The sequence below is a fragment of the Staurois parvus genome, unplaced genomic scaffold, assembly GCF_062004578.1.
Source record: "Staurois parvus isolate SC_StPar_1 unplaced genomic scaffold, SC_StPar_1.0 ptg000152l, whole genome shotgun sequence".
In the NCBI taxonomy this organism is placed as follows: Eukaryota; Metazoa; Chordata; class Amphibia; order Anura; family Ranidae; genus Staurois; species Staurois parvus.
In genome coordinates this window covers 2,666,269-2,686,161 of record NW_028317948.1, presented here as the reverse complement: position 1 = coordinate 2,686,161, position 19,893 = coordinate 2,666,269, and the positions used below count along the sequence as shown (strand labels likewise).

Genomic DNA, 19,893 nt, shown 5'->3' with positions numbered 1-19,893 from the left:
AGTTCCGGCGGCCAATCACCGACGAGGATTGATCCCGGGGGTGTGTCCAGATGACAGGGACGGCATGTCATCCCGCCCACACCTGGAGTCGGATAGAGGAGCGGTGTCTCGGTTCCTAAGGCCATCGGAAATATGTGTTTTCCGATGGTCTTAGGCGACCCCTGGGAAAGTGTCGTTCGACCCCCAAAGGGGTCGCGACCCCCAGGTTGAGAACCGCTGATCTAGGTGATCCATGTGGAAGTGGGTACCTGTCAAAACTTGGTACCCATTCCCTCCACCCCAAAGAAAAAAAAAAAATTACCCTTTTCGGTGAAGCTCCGTTTTAAAGATGAATTTCAGGTATAGATATTTTTTACATAGTTACATCGAACCAGCTTGGATCAATGTAACTATGAATATATTATACTTGACCAATGCCCTTGGAAGCTGGAAATCGCTCAAGTAGACACTACTACTCCAGTGATCTCCACTTGCTGGGTCCTGTGCTGAGCTGCTGGCTTGCTGCATTCTGAATACAGGAGGTTGGCTGCTTGGCACAGGTGCCACTCAGAGAATGTCTTGCATTTTTCGAAGGAATGCAAAGCATTTTCTGTTAGCTAATGTTTGTGTACACAGGACCCCTACTCATGTCAGTGTTTTGTTCCAATTGCATCAAATTTTAACTGATGTGGGACCTTCTCGAAGTGTACAAATCACACAATTGCAGCACGGCCCCTATTTATGTGAATGTGTCATAACTGGTGCCAGTACTGCCTGCTGAATGAGACAGGTGGTGTAAATTTTGCCATGCCATGACTGCAGCAGCGTATACCAACATGGACACTGGCCATGTTAACTTGATAACCGTCAGTTTATAAAAACTGTGCTCAACTGCCTGTTTTTACCGCCCCTGCAAGACTCAGAATAGTATTTTGGCTACTAAATGCATATTTTTTAATTAGAGCTATGTGTTAATGTGGGTACACTTGCTCAGAAATACAAATATTTATAGTACCTGAGCTTGATGAAAAGATCCCTCAGATATTTTGTACCGGTTAAGAAACAGCTTCACGTAATAAAAGTTAAATATATGGTTCATCATTCCAGCTCCTAATGTGGTCATGGAGTAGGCCAGAGCCGGCCTGTTAATTCTGAAGGATAACGTCATGCTTACAGTTCACCTAAGGAAACATAAACAGAGGCAAAGCAACATTACCGAAGGGTCTTTGTCACTACTAAGAGAGGAAAAAAAAGGCTGTCAGAAGAAACATAAAAGGCTACCCCTGCTGGGATCTCCTGAAAATGTGAGTTGCCTGGCTGAATCTAGCTTTTAGGTTTTCTGAGTCATTTCTAGGACATATTTGCTGCCAACATTCACACTTGGACTCCTGTGTTTAGCTTTTATGCTTCCCAGATCCCTTTTTCTTGTTCAAACTTTTTATTGGTATTATAACATGGGAAGGGGGACATTAACAGCAGGCATTGGACAGTACATTGACAGCAAAATACAGGGGTAAAAAATGCACAGTTTCAATGTCCTTATATAGAAGGAGAGAGAGAGGCTCAAAGAAACAGTGCGGCATAACTTATGGTATTGAGTAAATAAAGATTAGTAATAGAAAGAAACAACAACAAACCATAATGAGTTCAATCAGTGTGAGTAATGACTCTCCAGTGCTGCATATGGAGCGAAGGATAGACCGAGGGGGGGCCGGGGGGGGGGAAGGGTGATAGAGATGACTCCATGGATAACAGGGGAGGACATAATCCTTTGTGTATTCGGTTAAGAGTGGTACCAGGTTAGTACTGGAAATGCGCACTTTCACACTTTGCATATTAGGGAAGGAGGAGTGATTTGTCAAAATTTTGCGGGAGGAAATGTTCTACCCAAGGGTTCCAAACATTCAGGAACTTGGGGATTGTATCAAGGATTGTGGCTTCCACCTTTGTGTGTATCATAGCTTGAGTTACCCTAGTGTTAACTGCGGCTATGCTTAAAGTGGGGGATTTCCAAGATTTTGCTATAACGTGTTTGGCCGCTGTGGTTATTTGCAGGATGAGTTTGAATTGCGGTGTGGTTACGCCGGGGGGGGCCAGATCCCTTTTTACTGCATTTAGATGTTCCTGCTTTAAAGCGGGTTTAGATGTGTTTGCATGCATTTACAGTGTTTAATCAGATCCTGGACATAAATTTCTATTTTCTCTAAACACAGCTAAACTGACCACACCTAATGCAGAGTTAAATGATGAGTTTGATTGACACCACTGAAAAATTATAACATTCATTTATAGTTTGTAGAAATGTTCTACAAGTGCATATAAATGCAAGGTTGGCACTGCCAGTGTGAACAGGGCCTTAGATAGCATTAAAAACATAACAGGGGTTCTAATCCTTCTGCACTCTAAGGCCTAACTCCACTTCCCGACAGCCCTACAGCAGATATACTGCTACAGGGCGGCACGGTTGCGCAAAATCACGTATCGTGTGCCCTACCTGCACCAATCACCAGGTCAGTGCCCGGTGATTCACGAGCATCTCCGAAAGGGAGGAGAACTGTATGTAAACAATACAGTTCTCCTCCGTGTCAGCTCGTGCACACTGCTTTGGATGGCTGAGCACAGCACAGCCATCCAAAGCAGTGTGCTTACAGTGAAGCACACGGACACAGCACAGAGTTAAACAGCACACAGTTAACACTTTGATCACCCCACGTTAACCCCTTCCTTCCCAGTGCCATTAGTACAGAGTCAGTGCTTTTTTTTTTTTAGCACTGATCACTGTATTGGTGTCACTGAGGAGGTCATTGACACCAAATCAGTTTCCCCCAGTGTCAGAATGCCTGCCGCAGTCCCGCTATAATTCGCTAATCGCCACCATTACTAGTAAAAATTAAAAACAAAATTCCAGTATATATTCCACCATTTGTAAACATTATATCTTTCACGTCAACCAATAAATTTACACGTATTGGGATTTTTTTTTAGCAAAGACATGTAGCAGAATACATTTTGGCCTAAATTTATGACGAAATTTGATTTTTAAATTTTTTTTACTGGACTTGTTTAATAGCAAAAAGTCAAAAATATTGTTTTTTCTCAAAATTGTCGGTCTTTTTTTTATAGTGCAAAAAATAAAAAAATCGCACAGGCGATCAAATACCACTAATAATACTAATGGTAGCAGCATAAGGATTAAAAATAGTCAATGTTGATTAAGAGAATAAAGTTCTGCTTTAAAAGAACTAAAGCCAACATTTTTTTTTGATTTTGGATACAATAAGGGAAGGTTATAACCACTGTCAGTTTTTATTTTGTCATCTGTTTCCCCATTGGAGAGATTTCCCTCAACTTACTGTCCTGCAGCCAAAATAGGAGATCCCTCCAACGTGAGGGAATCCCGAAGTGTCATCGGGGGGCAACAGAACTAGTATCCTCATTGGAGGATTTCCTCTCTATTATTGTTTTGCCTTTAGTTATATTTTAACCCCTTGACGCCGATGTCAAACAAATATGCAGCCTCACAGAACTGGGCTTTTTTCTATGGGGCCGCATATTTATGTACCTGTCCTTGTGCTGGGAGTGTACTGCACAGCGCGCTCCCAGCACAAAGATCGGGGTGTCACTGAGAGCTTCGGGTCCCACGTCACATGACTGCTGTAATAGCCTCTGATTGGCTATCACAGTGATCAGTCACTGTACAGCCCGGCCAACTTGTTTTTTTTTCTCTCTATGAATGGAGGAGAGAGATACATTGTATCTCTGTAACTCCTGGCATAGAGGGGGGAAAATGTTTGTTTAAAAAAAAAAACAAAAAAACGATAAATAAATATTAAAAAATAAAAAAAAAAATACTTAGATCAAGGTTTGATCTAGTTCAGCGCCAGGGTAAGTGGTTGGGTCAAGATCAGGGTCAGGATTTTTTTTAAATTGGTATTAGTGTCAGTGTGTTTTAGGTAAAAAAAAAAAAACAAAAACAAAAAACAAGATGTGCACTATTATTTCTGGGCTGTCCTACAGGTACAAACAACAAATAACATACACAAAATTGTAACGTTGCGATCGCCAAGAGCTGGAAAATTTATTTTGGGTTGTCCTTTGGTGTTAGGTTATGGTAGGAACAAGAAACACACAGCTAAATTAAAAAACATTTTTTTTTACTATTCTGGGCCAGTTTTTCTTTGATAATAAAAAAAAAAAATCAGGAGATATCCGTTACCATTTACCACCAAATGAAAGCCTAATTTGTCCTGAAAAAAAAAACAAGGTATAATTCACCTGGATGTACAAAGTAGTTGTGATGAGAAGTACAGTTTTACTAACACATGTCAACGTTGCAAATTTGTGCTTAGGCATTAAAATTTGTTTTACCCTTAGGTGTGAAGGGGTTAACTAGAAAGCCTGATCTAGGACAAGATGGTATGGGGGTCGGGGTCATGTTGCTTGCCTTGCTTACAGGGAAATACTCCCCCCCCCCCCAAATTCTATTCCAGACAAGCAATGGTGACACTACTGTATATCATTACTCACTGAGCCCTGGTTCACACCGCTGTGACTTCAGGTGCAACATGCGATTTACAAATCGCACCTGAAGTCGCATCTAATGTATTCTGTGGCACTGTCTTAATAGATGCGATTTCAAGTAGCATGGTTTGAAAAATTGTTCCTGCATTACCTTTTCACCATTTCGGTGCGATTTAACTCGCAGACTATAAGGTAAATGGCACTGAAATAGCACCTGCGTCTATACCAGCGCTACTTTGAAGTTGCGCTTTAAATGGGACTAAATCACACCACTTTAAAATTGCATTCAGTGTGAACCAGTGCTAAAAAGAGAAAGGTGGAAGACCAGACCTCCGCAATCAGATAATCACCTTTAAGAAAGTGTCTGTTGTCCTACTAACCCTGAACTTCTCAGGGATGGCTTGATCATTTAAACTCCCTTCCGCAGCATAAAATGTGACCTTTACTCCCAGAATGATATGAGTGCCTTGTACCCGGAGTCAGCAACTTGCATAAAAAAAGGTGTGCTTTGGTTTTATTAACTTTAGCTAGAATGCACTTAAAGAGGAGCTCCACCCAAAAGGGGAAGTTCTGCTTTAAGCCTTTGTCCCTCGCTAAGGATTGGTACCTTTGGGGAGTGGGTACCAGAATATGACAGGTACCCGCTCCCACTTCCGCTGCAATCGCCTAAGCAATCGGAAGCGGAAGTTGTCCTACCCTCCCTCCTTGTAGTCTTCTGGGAGACGTGACAGGTCCCAGAAGACTAAGTGGCCATTCACAAAGTACAACGCTTCTCACGCATGCGCAGTGGGCACCCGGCTGTGAAGCCGCAAACTGTCACAGCAGAGTGCCCACACTGAAGATGCCGGTGCCAGGGAGAGAAGACGGCCGGTGAAACCAGCGGTGGTGAGGACACTGCTGGACCGAGGAACAGGTAAATGTATGTATTTTAAAAGTCAGTAGCTACAGTTTTTTTTTCCAGGCGGAACTCTGATTTAAAATTTCAATGTTCTTCTATGCATCATCTACATCCTGTACATCTAAATACTTGTGTATCTTTTGGGACAAGTATAAGCTGCTAATGGAGGTGGACAGTGTGCGGCGCAAATATGGTTTAGCGTACAGGTGTCAAACTGGTGGCCCTCCAGCTGTTGCCAAACTACAAGTCCCATGAGACATTGCAAGATTGACAGTTACAAGCATGACTTCCAAAGGTAGAGGCATGATGGGACTTGTAGTTTCGCAACAGCTGGAGGGCAGCCAGTTTGACACCCCTGGTCTAGCGTAACAATCCCAGTGGTTTTCTGCACCTGGAGAGCCATATACAACCATAAACAAGGATGCCAAGGGACTACCCACAGCTCGGAGCGTCTTAGTGAAGAGATGAGCTTTGGGCGCCCCAGAGAAAGGGATAAGGTATGTTAAACTGATTTTTAATATTTCCCAAGACAAAAACAAGCACTTAACCCTTGCAGTGCAAGGGGAACCCTACAGCAAAAGGTAGTTTTGGCTTCTGCCTGGAGTTCTGCATAAAAAATAAAAAATCACTATACTTTTTTTTATTTTTCGGTCTCCTATAGGATAAGGCACAAGTAGTACTTTGTCCCATGTTGCTAGATGCTTCCTACGCCTAGCTAAGAGGTACAACATGCACCCTCTTTTTCTCATGATGCTGCCCATCCAACAACAGCTAGGAAGGAGATGGAAGCGGTGTGTCCTGTTGCAAACGTGCGCACCAGAGACTGACGCAGTCCTCCATTTTGTTAAGAGTTCTCCATGTTTCCCCCCCCCCCCATTCTCCCCCTGCCTCTCTGTTCAGCCACAGTGACATCTGGTTGTGGGTCACTGGCAGGCTAGAGCCAGCAGGGAGCCCAGAGCTATAAAACACCTCTCTGAGCCTGGGCCTCACTGTCCAAAGAACCTGTAAAATGTAACACCTCGTATAAGATAAGGCAAGCTTTCCCAGAGTTCAAGACATTCCAAGGAAGGCGGGATCAGCTAACACTTTTAAAAATCCATTTTTTACCTATGTCTCAAATCTTGGAATATGAGAGACTTCCAAAAAAAAACGGATATATCGGCAGATTGGCTAAGAGAAGACGAACAATTTGATGGGTCACTCGCCTTGTCTCGAATACATAGGAAAGCCAAAAAATAGATCTCGTGAACCGTTCAGTGAATAATTTCATAATTCATATCTAATCAATCCTCAGACGTGTCTGCATATTCTACCCGCGGGTGGAATGTCACTTGTGCAAATGGAAAGTTATGGGCCAAAATATGAGTTATAAGAGATTTTGGCTCTAGTTTAGGTCTACGCCCAAACGACCCCTCCCTAAATGGGGTATTGGTCCTTGACTTCAGAGACACCCCCTGCTGGGGAGCTACAAAATGGGTTTTCAGGCCTAAGAGAGCTGAGTTGAAGACGTCTCCCATTTTAACATCAATACCACCTGGGGAGACCCGTGCCCTTTTGCTCTGAAACTTGGATCTGCTAACCCAGGACTTTGGCAAGTACCTTAACCCTTTCACCTCTGATATCTCTTTGCTGTGCTGTTAGTCTCTGTATATTTTTATATATATATATATATATATATATATATATCTTAGTCACATCTTTTTCTGTAAATATTGTTATGGCACCCGTTTGACCTTTTAGTAATAAATCTTTCCTTCTGAAAGTGTTGAACTGTTTCTATAGTGCTTTATTGCAATTTACGAATTCCTGCCTCTAAAGAGAATGCTACTGTGTTTGTTTAATCTTCTGTATAACCATGTTATACAGACGATTACCTCAACCATTATAGTATTATAACTGATATTGCCAAGTTTCCACTTTCTCTGTACAAAAAGGAGGTGGTGGCAGTGTGAAGGGTTAATCGCGTAATTAACCTGACCCAGTAACAATCACTCAGGCTGCCGGTACATCGATTGTGGTCCAATCAGCTGGAAAATTGTTGTGCAGGGTGCAGCATTGTTACACACGTGACATCGTGGTTTTAGATTGGCTAGTCCTTCGGTCACGAGTTTGGTGAGAAGGGCTGGGGTTTGACGCCGCGATCGTAACATGTCCGCCTCTGCATTCCTCTCGCTGTTGCTTGTCTAGGAAAAGTTCTCAAAGCCAAGACAAGTTGTTGTACAGCATCCATACTTCTCTTTTAACTCACTTTATTAGTTCATACAAATAATAACTTATGCCTGAGGAACCTCAACATTCCTGATTCTGGTTTGTTAAAGGGGCTTGCTGAAAAATGATCCTCCCCAGAAGCAGAGAGCACAGCATTGGTCACATGACCAGCTGTAGGCTGTATTCTGGAGCCCCACTTTCTTTGCAAAAATTATGGATTGATCAATGATCATTTAATTGTGTCGTTCAGATTTGAAGCCTGACTCCAGATAAAACATTTTATTTTGTTTGGTGCAGAGAAGGGTTCGAGCCCTTGTCAGGTTTTTATTGCTCCTGTGTCCCTAAATAAGAGAAAATTAACCCTACTGGACAGAAAAAAAAACCTGACGGGAATTCCAATCATCTCCCCTCTATCCAAAAATTTGCAGGAGTTAGCCTTTAAAACCATTTGTATTTTTGGGGTGCATTATTATTGTCCACACGCCTGAGCTCATCTCTAATCAAAATGTATATAAAATACATTTTGATGTGTTGACAATAGGTACGAACAAGCCCTAGTCAATGGCTGCAAACTCTATCCACTCCAATTTTTAAATTAAAAAATGCACTGAAAACACACATCAACACACATGCCAAATGCACGACGCATGGCAACCTGCCGAACACTCCAGAAAATGCATCTCTACGCACAGATGGAAACAGGCTCAAAGTGTCTGTTCACATACAGTTGTGCTCAAAAGTTTGCAAACCCTGGCAGAAATTGTGAAATTTTGGCATTGATATTGCAATTATGACTGAAAATGCCAAAAAATGCTCTTTTATTGAAGGATGATGATCATAAGAAGATATTTTTTATCAAATAGTTGCTTGGCTCCTTTTTAAATCATAATAACAGAAATCACCCAAATGGCCCTGATCAAAAGTTTACATACCCTGGAATGTTTGGCCTTGGTACAGACACACAAGGTGACACACATGGGTTAAAATGCCAATTAGAGGTTAATGTCTTACATCTGTGGCTTTTTAAATTGCAATTAGTGTCAGTGTATAAATAGTCAGTGAGTTTGTTACCTCTTACATGGAAGCACTGACTAGGCTAGATACTGAGCCATGGGGATGAAAAAAGAACTGTCAAAAGTCCTGCGTAACAAGGTAATAGAACTTTATAAAGATGGAAAAGGACATAAAAAGATGTCCAAAGCCTTAAATATGCCAATCAGTACTGTTAAATCACCTATTAAGAAGTGGAAAGTTCGGGGATCTCTTGATACCAAGCCAAGGTCAGGTAGACCAAGAATGAATGCAGCCATAACTGACAGAAGAATTGTCTGGGATTCAAGGAAAAACCCACAGGCAACCTCAAAAGAAATACAGGCTGCTCTGGAAAAAGATGGTGTGGTTGTTTTTAGGGAGTACAATACGGTGATACTTGAACAAAAATGAGCTGTTTGGTTGAGGTGCCAGAAAGAAGCTTTTACTGCACCAATGCCACAAAAAGCCCTGTTACCATATGCCTGACAACACGTTGACATGCCTAACCAGGCCTGTGTCATGGATGCAGTAAAGGCTTCTTTCTGGCACCTCGACCATGCAGCTCATTTTTGTTCAAGTTTCATCATATTGTGCTCCTTCAAAACAACCACATTCTCTTTTTCCAGAGCAGCCTATATTTTTCTTTTGGTTACCTATGGGTTTCCCTTTGTATCCCAAACAATTCTTCTGGCAGTTGTGGCCAATCTTTCTTGGTCTACCTGTACTTGGCTTGGTATCAAGAGGTCCCTGAATTTTCTACTTCTTAGTGGAAGTGATTTCTGGCATATTTAAGGCTTTGGACATCTTTTTATGACCTTTTCCATCTTTATAAAGTTTCATTACCTTGTTACGCAGGACATTTGACAGTTCTTTCTGATCCCCATGGCTCAGTATCTAGCCTAGTCAGTGCTTCCACGTTAGAGCTAACAAACTCATTGAATATTTATACACTGACACTAATTGCAATTTAAAAAGCCACAGATGTGGGACATTAACCTCTAATTGGCATTTTAACCCGTGTGTGTCACCTTGTGTGTCTGTACCAAGGCCAAACATTCCAGGGGATGTAAACTTTTGATAATGGCCATTTGGATGATTTCTGTTATCATTATGATTTAAAAAGGAGCCAAACACCTATTTGATAATAAATGGCTTCATATGATCATCCTTCAATAAAAGAGCATTTTTTGGCATGATCAGTCATATTTTCAATATCAATGCCAAAAGTTTACAATTTCTGCCAGGGTACGCAAACTTTTGAGCACAACTGTATATGCAGATTGGATGTTACTTGAACCGCATCCAAACCGCATGACATGTGATATAACATTGCTTCCTATGGTGCCTGATCACATATGTCTGGTGCACTGGTAGTGCGGATTCCGTGCGGTTGGAAAAAGAGTCATGTCCGATTTCTGAGCAGTGCCTTCAGGTTCAGGTGTGGATTACAGGCTATTGACATCTATTGGAACCATTTCTAAACCTGATGTGTTAATAGGATAAAATCCTGAGCTAATCCTGTCCTGAACCTGATGTAAACCTGACATGAACCGCTGAACAACTACTGTGTCAATTAGCTGTGAAACCTAAACTTCAATCCGCACCGCACAAGTGTGAATCAGCATTAAATGAAACAGATGGGAAAGAAGTGTCAGTGGAGAAGAAAGCCTTACCCTAGGTTCACACCTATGCTGTTTTGCAGAAACGCAGTACAGTCCATTTAACATGATTTCCTATGGGACAGGTTCACATCTCTGCATTTTCACCCAATGCGTTTTTGGAAAGGGTCAGGGACTTCTTGAATGCAAAACGTTGCGTTTTTGGTTCTATAGACTTCAATGGGAACGCTGCAGAAAAGCACGTATTGCGTTTTTGCATTTAAAACCTGCCTGGCAACAAGAAAAATTTGAAAAGAAAAAAAAAACTCGCAAAAACACAAAATGCAAAGCAAAATGCAATGCAGAAAAGCAACAAACGCAACCTGCATATGTGTGAACCTATGGTGACTCTGGACAGCGTGGGTAAGGGCTCGTTCACGCTAACGGTTAAGGGGTAGAAAAATCCTATGATTGAGTCGTGTTGCAAAATGCAACGCAAAATGCAATGCAGAAACGCAACAAATGCAACCTGCATAGGTGTGAACCTAGGGTGACTCTGGACAGTGTGGGTAAGGGCTCGTGCACACTAACGGTTAAGGGGTAGAAAAAGCCTATGATTGAGTCATGTTTTTACCGCCCCCAACACCCACTTCCCATTAGCCAGGGGTGTACAAATGCTGTGGCAGAAATTATACAGCCTGTTGCTTTCAGCAAGCCTAGCACCCGCTGAACTTGACCAAATGACATTCAAAAGGATGGGGTGCAAAGTACACTGCAGCTGCGCTAGTGCAGGGTTCAAGGGGTTAAAGCAGCCAGTGAAGAGGCCATTCAATACCTCCTCAAAGCTAGTTTGAACGAGCCCTAAGATATAAAATGGGAAATTCCCAACAGACTTTTAGTTGTGTGTGTGGTCCCATTGGGGAGATTGTCCCTTAAGTCTAGTCCATGTGATGCCTGTGCAAGAAATATGGGGGGGGTGAAGCTGTCCCTAGGACAGGAGGACTCCGGCAGCAAGTTGCAGCCTTTCCACATGCTACTAAATCTGTTTTGTTTTTTATGTGTCACCATTGGCAAGCTTTCCCATCACTTCCTGTTCTGTGGGCGTTGTAGAAAATGTCAGTATGACATTCAGCCAGTTAGCACTGCAAACTTTCTGAGCGACATTGCAAAGTGATGAGTAAAATAAACACAATATTCAACAACCTGGCTTTCGGAGGCTTCTGAAATGATTTTTAGGTGTTTGACAAAAGCAACACTTATCACATAACATGTAAAACATGAAAAACACTTTGGGGTAGATTTACTAAAACCAGATAGACTAAGCACTTTGCAAGTGCCATTGCGCACATTTTCCCCAGAGCTTAGTGCACGTAGTGAAGCTTCACTTTGTAAAGAATACCCAATCAGATGCAAGGAATATAAAAAAAACAAAAACAAAACATTTTTGCTTGAACATAATAGGATGATGGAAATCAGCAAAAAGTCACCACATTACGTCCTCATGCACACGGGATATTTTGATAACGCTGATATCGTTAGCTGTGTAAAGTCATGTTGAAAATGTGCGTTTTTTCAGCTTTTTTTTTAGCGTTTAGCGGCATTTTCCCGCATTTATTTTGTTACAAAAAAATATTTTTTTTTATCATAAAAACGTCGGTTTGTGGCGTTTTGCCACATTTTTCAGCGTTAGAGTGTTTTTACAGCTAAACAACTCTAGAAACCTACTAGTCCTGTTTTTTTTTTCCAGCCAAAAAACGTTGATTACAGTGTATGTGTGCATGGGGCAGCACAGTGGCTAAATGGTTAGTACTTCTGCATGGCAGTACTCGGGTCGTTGGTTCGAATCCCAGCCACGGCACCACCTGCCTGGAGTTTGCATGTTCTCCCTGTGCCTGCATGGGTTTCCTCTAAAGACATGCTGGTAGGTGAATTGGCTCCTGTCTAAATTGGCCCTAGTATGTGTATGTATGAATGAAAGTTAGGGACCTTAGATTGTACGCCCCTTGAGGGTTAGGGACTGATGCGAATGTACAATATATGTGAAGCGCTGCGTAAATTGATGGCGCTGTAATAAATAAATAAATAATGAACACATAAGATAACATGCTGGGGAGTTCACTAGCTGTAGAGAAAACCATCAAAAGCCAAAAACAGCCGCTGTAAAAACATCCAGTGTGCATGAGGACTTACTAGGCTCTGGGGAAAATGAGTGCAACTGCACTTCCAAAGTGCACAGTCTATTTGCCTTTAGTAAATCAAACCCTTTGTTTAAGACAATATACGAATATTTAGAAATATACGAATATGATGTATTTCAATTTTTTTTGACATATAAATTAAAGTGGTCCTTTTTGATATGTATTGTTTTGGATACAACAAGGATAGGTTACAAGTACTGAAAGGTTTTTATGGCTGTCTTTATCCCTGATGAGGAGGATTTTCCTGACTTCCTGTGCCTGTGACACCTAACTCTGGGACAGGCAGTGGTAGAAATCTCTGCAATTCAGGCAGTAAAAATCTGACAGCAGTCTTTTTTTTTCGGTTTCAGCTCACTTCTGCTTTGGAGTCATTGGAATAGGAAGTGACGGAAATCCTCCCTATCAGGGATTACTATTACTACACTCAGGATTTTGTTAATAATAATAATAATAATAATATTATTATTATTATTATTATTATTAATCTCCCCAATTCAGGCAGTAAAAATCTGACAGTGGTCCTTACACAGATTTCAGCTCACTTCTGGTTTGGTGTCACTGGGACAGGAAGTGAGAGAGTTCCTCCCCCATCAGGGGTTTTAACGAGAGGCAATCAAGTCATACCAGGACTTTTAATTTTACAGGTATAAAAGGGGATGCTAGCGTGCCGGTAATACACACAGTAGTAAGTAGCAAGTGTGTCCTATTAGATAGGCGGCCCACATGTCGTAAGCCAGTCCAGAGATCGTTAATGAAGATGGCAGACAACAGTGTTAGGCTCCATATACACTGCAGCTGATAAACTCACGTTTAGGAGCTTTTCTGCGTTTTTTCAGCAGCCCCTGAACTCTCCCTAATGTTTTCCTATGTGTCCATGTACACTATGTTGTTTACAATTGTTTACAGGCAGTTGAGTTTACAGCCGTTTTTTTGAACGCACCAAACTTGCATTCAGGAGTAGATTTTATCAGCATTTCAAACGCCAAACACTTGTAAACGTGGCTAACCGCATTTATAAGCGTTTGGAATTTTTTTTAACTCTTCCATTTCCAGATGCTGTCCAGAGACTTTTTTTGTCATGAAAAATGCATGCAAAGCGTTTTCCTGGTACGCAAATGGACCTGGTACACCATACTTTGAGGTTTTGCATGAAAGAAAATATGTTAGACACTGCTGCAATAATTTCTGCACAGAAATGAGCTGGAACACATCCAAACACCACAAAAAAAAAGACAGGTAATTTCAACAAATACTGCTCTCTCTGCTTCTGCTCTCTCTATTTCTCTCAAAATGTCTGAAATAGTTACTTTTTTACTGCTTTTCAGTGCATTCTGGGCATTTTGGAAGGTCTCCTGAGGTTATCTTTAAAAACGCTTCTAAATGCAAACGCTCATAAACGCGCATAAACGCAGTATGCAAATGCGGCTAAACAGACTTTTTTTTAACCTATGTTTTCCAGCAATCAATTTCCATCATTCAGAAGTGCCCCGTGTACATGAAGCCTTAGTGTATGCATGGAACAGCATGTGATAATGAAGTTTCTTGTGAACGAAGGGGGTAAAACCCGCAGATATGTACAGAAGACTTCAACCACAGTAAGACATTTGAATGGTGTGATCATGTCAAAGATGGCCGTACGTCTGTCAGTGATGATCCTGGCCATGGTAGTTCCCAGCCCACAGCAATCATTCCTGTAAACATTAAGTGTGTGGAATGACTGATCCTTAATAATCAACGCATAACCTGTTGTGAAATTGCACGAGACAAATCTTTCTGTGGGAACAGCAAACACAATGACGACAAACTGAAGCAGGCTGTCCTAGGATGGTTGAGGCACACTGACAAATCATTCTATGCTGAAACTTTCCAGGTATTAGTTAAAAGCTGGGATAAGTGTATAAATGTAGCAGGGGAGTATGTCGAAAAATAAATGCAGTTTCCACCCTTTGAAATTTGTTCTTTTATTATATAAACCCCAAAGTCCCGGTTTGACTTGAACACCCTTTCGTATTACTAATAATAATAACAAAATCCTGATTGTAGTAATAGTAATCCCTGATAGGGAGGATTTCCGTCACTTCCTATCCCAATGACACCAAAGCAGAAGTGAGCCGAAACCGAAAAAAAAAAAAGGACTGCTGTCAGATTTTTACTGCCTGAATTGCAGAGATTTCTGGCCACTTCCTGTCCCAGAGTTGGATGTCACTGGAATAGAATGTAAGGTGAAACTCCCCCCTGAGGGGACATAGAAGACAATAAAAAACTGGCACATATTCTATTCAACAAAACTAAATACTTTCTACTAGAAATATACCAGAATATCAGTCATCTATGGCAGGGGTCTCCAAACTTTCCACACAAAAGGGCCAGTTTACTGTCTATCAGACTTTGAGGGGGCCTGACTGTGGCCAGTGTAAGTAGAAAATGCCCTTGCATTAATGGGAGTAAATAGTGCCCCCATCATTGGCATTAGTGGGAAAAATAATGCCCCATTGTTGGTATAAGGGGAAGGAATAGTGCCCCATCACTGGTGTCAGTGGGACAAATAGTGCCCCGTCACTGGTGTCAGTGGGACAAATAGTGCCCCGTCACTGGTGTCCGTGGGACAAATAGTGCCCCGTCACTGGTGTCCGTGGGACAAATAGTGCCCCGTCACTGGTGTCCGTGGGACAAATAGTGCCCCGTCACTGGTGTCAGTGGGACAAATAGTGCCCCGTCACTGGTGTCCGTGGGACAAATAGTGCCCCGTCACTGGTGTCAGTGGGACAAATAGTGCCCCGTCACTGGTGTCAGTGGGACAAATAGTGCCCCGTCACTTGTGTCAGTGGGACAAATAGTGCCCCGTCACTGGTGTCAGTGGGACAAATAGTGCCCCATCACTGGTGTCAGTGGGACAAATAGTGCCCCGTCACTGGTGTCAGTGGGACAAATAGTGCCCCGTCACTGGTGTCAGTGGGACAAATAGTGCCCCGTCACTGGTGTCAGTGGGACAAATAGTGCCCCGTCACTGGTGTCAGTGGGACAAATAGTGCCCCGTCACTGGTGTCAGTGGGACAAATAGTGCCCCCTTACTGGTGTCAGTGGGACAAATAGTGCCCCGTCACTGGTGTCAGTGGGACAAATAGTGCCCCGTCACTGGTGTCAGTGGGACAAATAGTGCCCCGTCACTGGTGTCAGCGGGACAAATAGTGCCCCGTCACTGGTGTCAGCGGGACAAATAGTGCCCCGTCACTGGTGTCAGCGGGACAAATAGTGCCCCGTCACTGGTGTCAGCGGGACAAATAGTGCCCCGTCACTGGTGTCCGCGGGACAAATGGTGCCCCGTCACTGGTGTCCGCGGGACAAATGGTGCCCCATCACTGGTGTCCGCGGGACAAATGGTGCCCCATCACTGGTGTCCGCGGGACAAATGGTGCCCCGTCACTGGTGTCAGTGGGACAAATGGTGCCCGTCACTGGTGTCAGTGGGACAAATGGTGCCCCATCACTGGTGTCAGTGGGACAAATAGTGCCCCGTCACTGGTGTCAGTGGGACAAATAGTGCCCCGTCACTGATGTCAGTGGGACAAATAGTGCCCCGTCACTGGTGTCAGTGGGACAAATAGTGCCCCGTCACTGGTGTCAGTGGGACAAATAGTGCCCCGTCACTGGTGTCAGTGGGACAAATAGTGCCCCGTCACTGGTGTCAGTGGGACAAACAGTGCCCCGTCACTGGTGTCAGTGGGACAAACAGTGCCCCGTCACTGGTGTCAGTGGGACAAACAGTGCCCCATCACTGGTGTCAGTGGGACAAATAGTGCCCCATCACTGGTGTCAGTGGGACAAACAGTGCCCCATCACTGGTGTCAGTGGGACAAACAGTGCCCCATCACTGGTGTCAGTGGGACAAATAGTGCCCCATCACTGGTGTCAGTGGGACAAATAGTGCCCCATCACTGTTGTCAGTAGGAGGAATAGTGCCCCATCACTGGTGTCAGTGGGACAAATAGTGCCCCATCACTGGTGTCAGTGGGACAAATAGTGCCCCATCACTGTTGTCAGTAGGAGGAATAGTGCCCCATCACTGGTGTCAGTGGGACAAATAGTGCCCTATCACTGGTGTCAGTGGGAGGAATAGTGTCCATCACTGGTGTCAGTGGGAGAAATAGTGCCCCATCACTGGCGTCAGTGGGACAAATAGTGTCCCATCATTGGTGTCAGTGGAAGAAATAGTGCCCCATCATTGGTGTCAGTGGAAGAAATAGTGCCCCATCATTGATGTTAGTGGATGGATTAGTGCCCCACTGTTGTTGTCAGTCAGAGGAATAGTGCCCCAAGGGACAGATAACAGCAAGCAAAGGGCCACATCTTGCCCCCGGGCCGTAGTTTGGAGACCACTGATAAAACTGTCATTAACCACCTGCTGTCCAGCATACAGTATATAAACGTCCTGGCCAACAAGTAGTTCTACCAGGACAATGGCTGCGGCCATGATTCTGCTACAGTTTTTCAGTGTCAGCCAGAAGCAACAAGGATTTTGTCATTTACAGTTTCAGTGCTGCATTTCCCTGCCCGTTACAGCCAGAAAAGCAGCTGATCAAACACCAACTGTTTGATCAGCTGCACTGGAGGATAGGAGAGACATCAGGGTCTAATAGATCACTGATGTTTCCATGAAGAGTACCTGTCATTGCCCAAAGCTATCACAAGGGGGCTTGTTCAGCATCTTGTTCAGTATCTTCTGGGAGATACTGTAGGTGTTCACAGGAATCATGGAAGAAGAGCCTTGTTCTTAGAGGAGCTTAAGAGCAGAAAAATGCGCATATGAGCCTAAATGTGTGCAAATGCAAGTATAAATTAAAGTATAACTAAAGGCAAAACTTTTTTTGTTTTGCATAGAGTGGAGATGGGTTAAAACCCCTGTCAATTTTTATTGCTTTGCCCCTGTTAAGGAGATTCCCTCTCTCTATTTGTCCTGTCTACCATTATCATCGAAAGTGAAAGCAAAAGAAAATCCCAAATTTTGGTTGTCCCAGAACTGTAATAAAGGGGAAACCTTCTAATGGGGACACTAGTTCTGGTGACCTGGGGGACCCCAAGGAATTCCGGTAAAGTGTTACTAAACCCACAACAGTAAAATCAGTCTGTATATGCAGTAAAGCATGCTTGTTATACTCACTGTTGACCTAATCCTCCACATTGTGTAAAAAGGCTGTTTGATCCTGTCTTCCACGATCTCCCTTTCTTCCACAGTCCCCAATCCATTTGCTAATAGTAGAGCTCTAGGAGGCACTCTGCACATGCTCAGTTTGGTGCGTATTGCAAGAGGTTTTTTTTTTTTTGGAAGGGTGCATGTGATCAGCACAGGGCCAATCAGCACTGTCCAGACTGGGGGTCAGGGGTTATGCAGCCTCATAGGACAGTTAGAGCAGAATGAAAACTCCTCCTACAAGATTTAACCAGTGCTCAGCCACACACTGATAGAAGTCACAAGACTGCTATATACTGCTGATAAGAAAAGGTATTTAGCAGTTTATATTTACTAAAATAATTGCATTTCTATGTTTTGTGGGAGACCGGATAAGGTGAATGAAGGGTCCTGGGTTTAGTAACACTTTAAGGAAGTGATCTTTAGCAGCCTCTTGTAACATTTTTTCAGTCTCCAGCAATCTCCTCCAGCATAGGAAACGGTATTTAGCAATTTATATTGACTAAAATAATTTCATTTCCATGTTGTGCATACTGGGGGGGGGGGGGGGGGGGGACGACACTGTATATAGTGAATGCAGCGTCCTTGATTTAGTAACACTTTAATTTGCAGAGATTTCCTCTCATTTCCTGTTTTGGCTATGGGACAGGAAGTGAAGGTAAATCTTCCCAATGGGACACAGATGGCATAAAAATAAACTGACCGGGGTTATAACCCTCCCTTACTCTATCTAAAATGACAAAAAAAAAGTTCTGCCTATAGATCTCCTTTAATATTCTGGCTAGTAGAATGCATTTACGGTCAAATGCTATACATGTATAAATACATGTGCAATACGTGGCTTTTAGTGCGTTTTAATGAGGCCTTACGTTGGGCAGACACAGTGCGATAAAAGTGAACGATCAATGTCTGATTAGACAAAAAAAACTGAGCAGCAAATGTCCCTGCCATGCAATGAGCTATTTATAGTGATGGTTTTGATTGGCTGGGAAGGGGGAATGATCTTACAGAACTGGTTCATGGTGTTTAATTACACCCTAGGTCAGGGGTATCAAACTCCATTTCATTGCGGGCCATATCAGCATTATGGTTGTCCTCAAAGGGCACGTTGGATCTGTAAGACTAGATGTCCAAAGCACCCCACCCCCCATGACCTCAGATGTCAAGAATCCCACCCTCCCTAACATCACCGTGCACCCCCTTTGGGGGCAGAGCTGGAAAGCAGAAAGTGCAGGGTCTGGAGGAGGACCAGAGGAGTGGAGTCAGTTACAAGAGTCTGCTGAATGCTGAGACCAGGGAAGGCAGAGATGAGGGGGTGCTGCAGCTGCACTGAGAGGTGCAGGATTTGGCAGAGGAGTTCTATTCTCCTCTCTGCTGCCGACTGCTGAGACTAGATGGGGGAAGAGACAAAGGGGTACCTGCAGCAAAGGCGCATGGGCCACATGAAATGGCCTGGAGGGCCTTGTGTTTGACACCTGTGCCCTAGGGAATCACGATCGATCTACACGTACATATACATGTCCCATAAAGATATACAGTAAACATAGGGAGATAGATCCATAAACCAATGCTTATTGTGTCATCGGTTTCCTGCTGGCCTATGATCATATCATGTATTATGGCTGTACCAGGGTCAGCGGTTCGAATCCCAACCACGGCACCACCTGCATGGAGTTTGCATGTTCTCCCTGTGCCTGCGAGGGTTTCCTGCGGGTACTCTCACACTCCAAAGACATGCTGGTAGGTGAATTGGCCCCTGTCTAAATTGGCCCTAGTATATGTATGTATGAATGTGAGTTAGGGACCTTAGATTGTACACCCCCTGAGGGTTAGGGACTGATGTGAATGTACAATATATATGTAAAGTGCTGTGTAAATTGATGGCGCTATACAAGTACTTATAATAATTCATAAAATAAATGACGTAACACGGATAGTGTTCAGGGGCTCCATTCATCAGGATGTGACAGATCTGCCCTCTATGTATGCCATGCCCTGGGAATGGAGAGCTGCTGTCATCACCACCATCACCAGACACAATGGAAAGCATGCTCTGTGCACATACTACCAGCCACTCGGGGGGCACACAGCTGCTCCTGCACACAATCCTCGGGAAGCCCCCCGTCAGCCCGTTGCCCCTCGCAACCTGAACGCCGCAGCCGTCTTCCAGCACAACACGGAAGTGTCCGTACAGCTCTGGGGGTTGCTTTGCCCTATCCACCAATGACAAACAGCAGGAATCCCTCCTGACCACCCTATTGGTCCGCTCATG

The 19,893-nt window shown here is 43.5% G+C and overlaps 1 protein-coding gene across 2 annotated transcripts in view; it reads right to left on the bottom strand.

Moving 5' to 3' along the window:
- The window catches only part of LOC149463783 (solute carrier family 68 member 1-like), an 82,812-nt gene extending 62,985 nt beyond the window's left edge, over window positions 1-19,827 (bottom strand). The window contains exons 1-2 of one of the 2 annotated variants that reach the window (XM_089674803.1): window positions 19,687-19,827; window positions 995-1,160 (exon numbers count right to left, since the gene is read on the bottom strand). In XM_089674803.1, coding sequence (XP_089530929.1) covers window positions 995-1,147 — 153 coding nt within the window. In that variant the 5' untranslated portion in view covers window positions 1,148-1,160; window positions 19,687-19,827. The remainder of the gene's footprint in view (window positions 1-994; window positions 1,161-19,686) is intronic. The other variant, XM_089674804.1, reaches the window with a different exon arrangement.
- Between the last annotated feature and the right edge of the window lie 66 nt (window positions 19,828-19,893).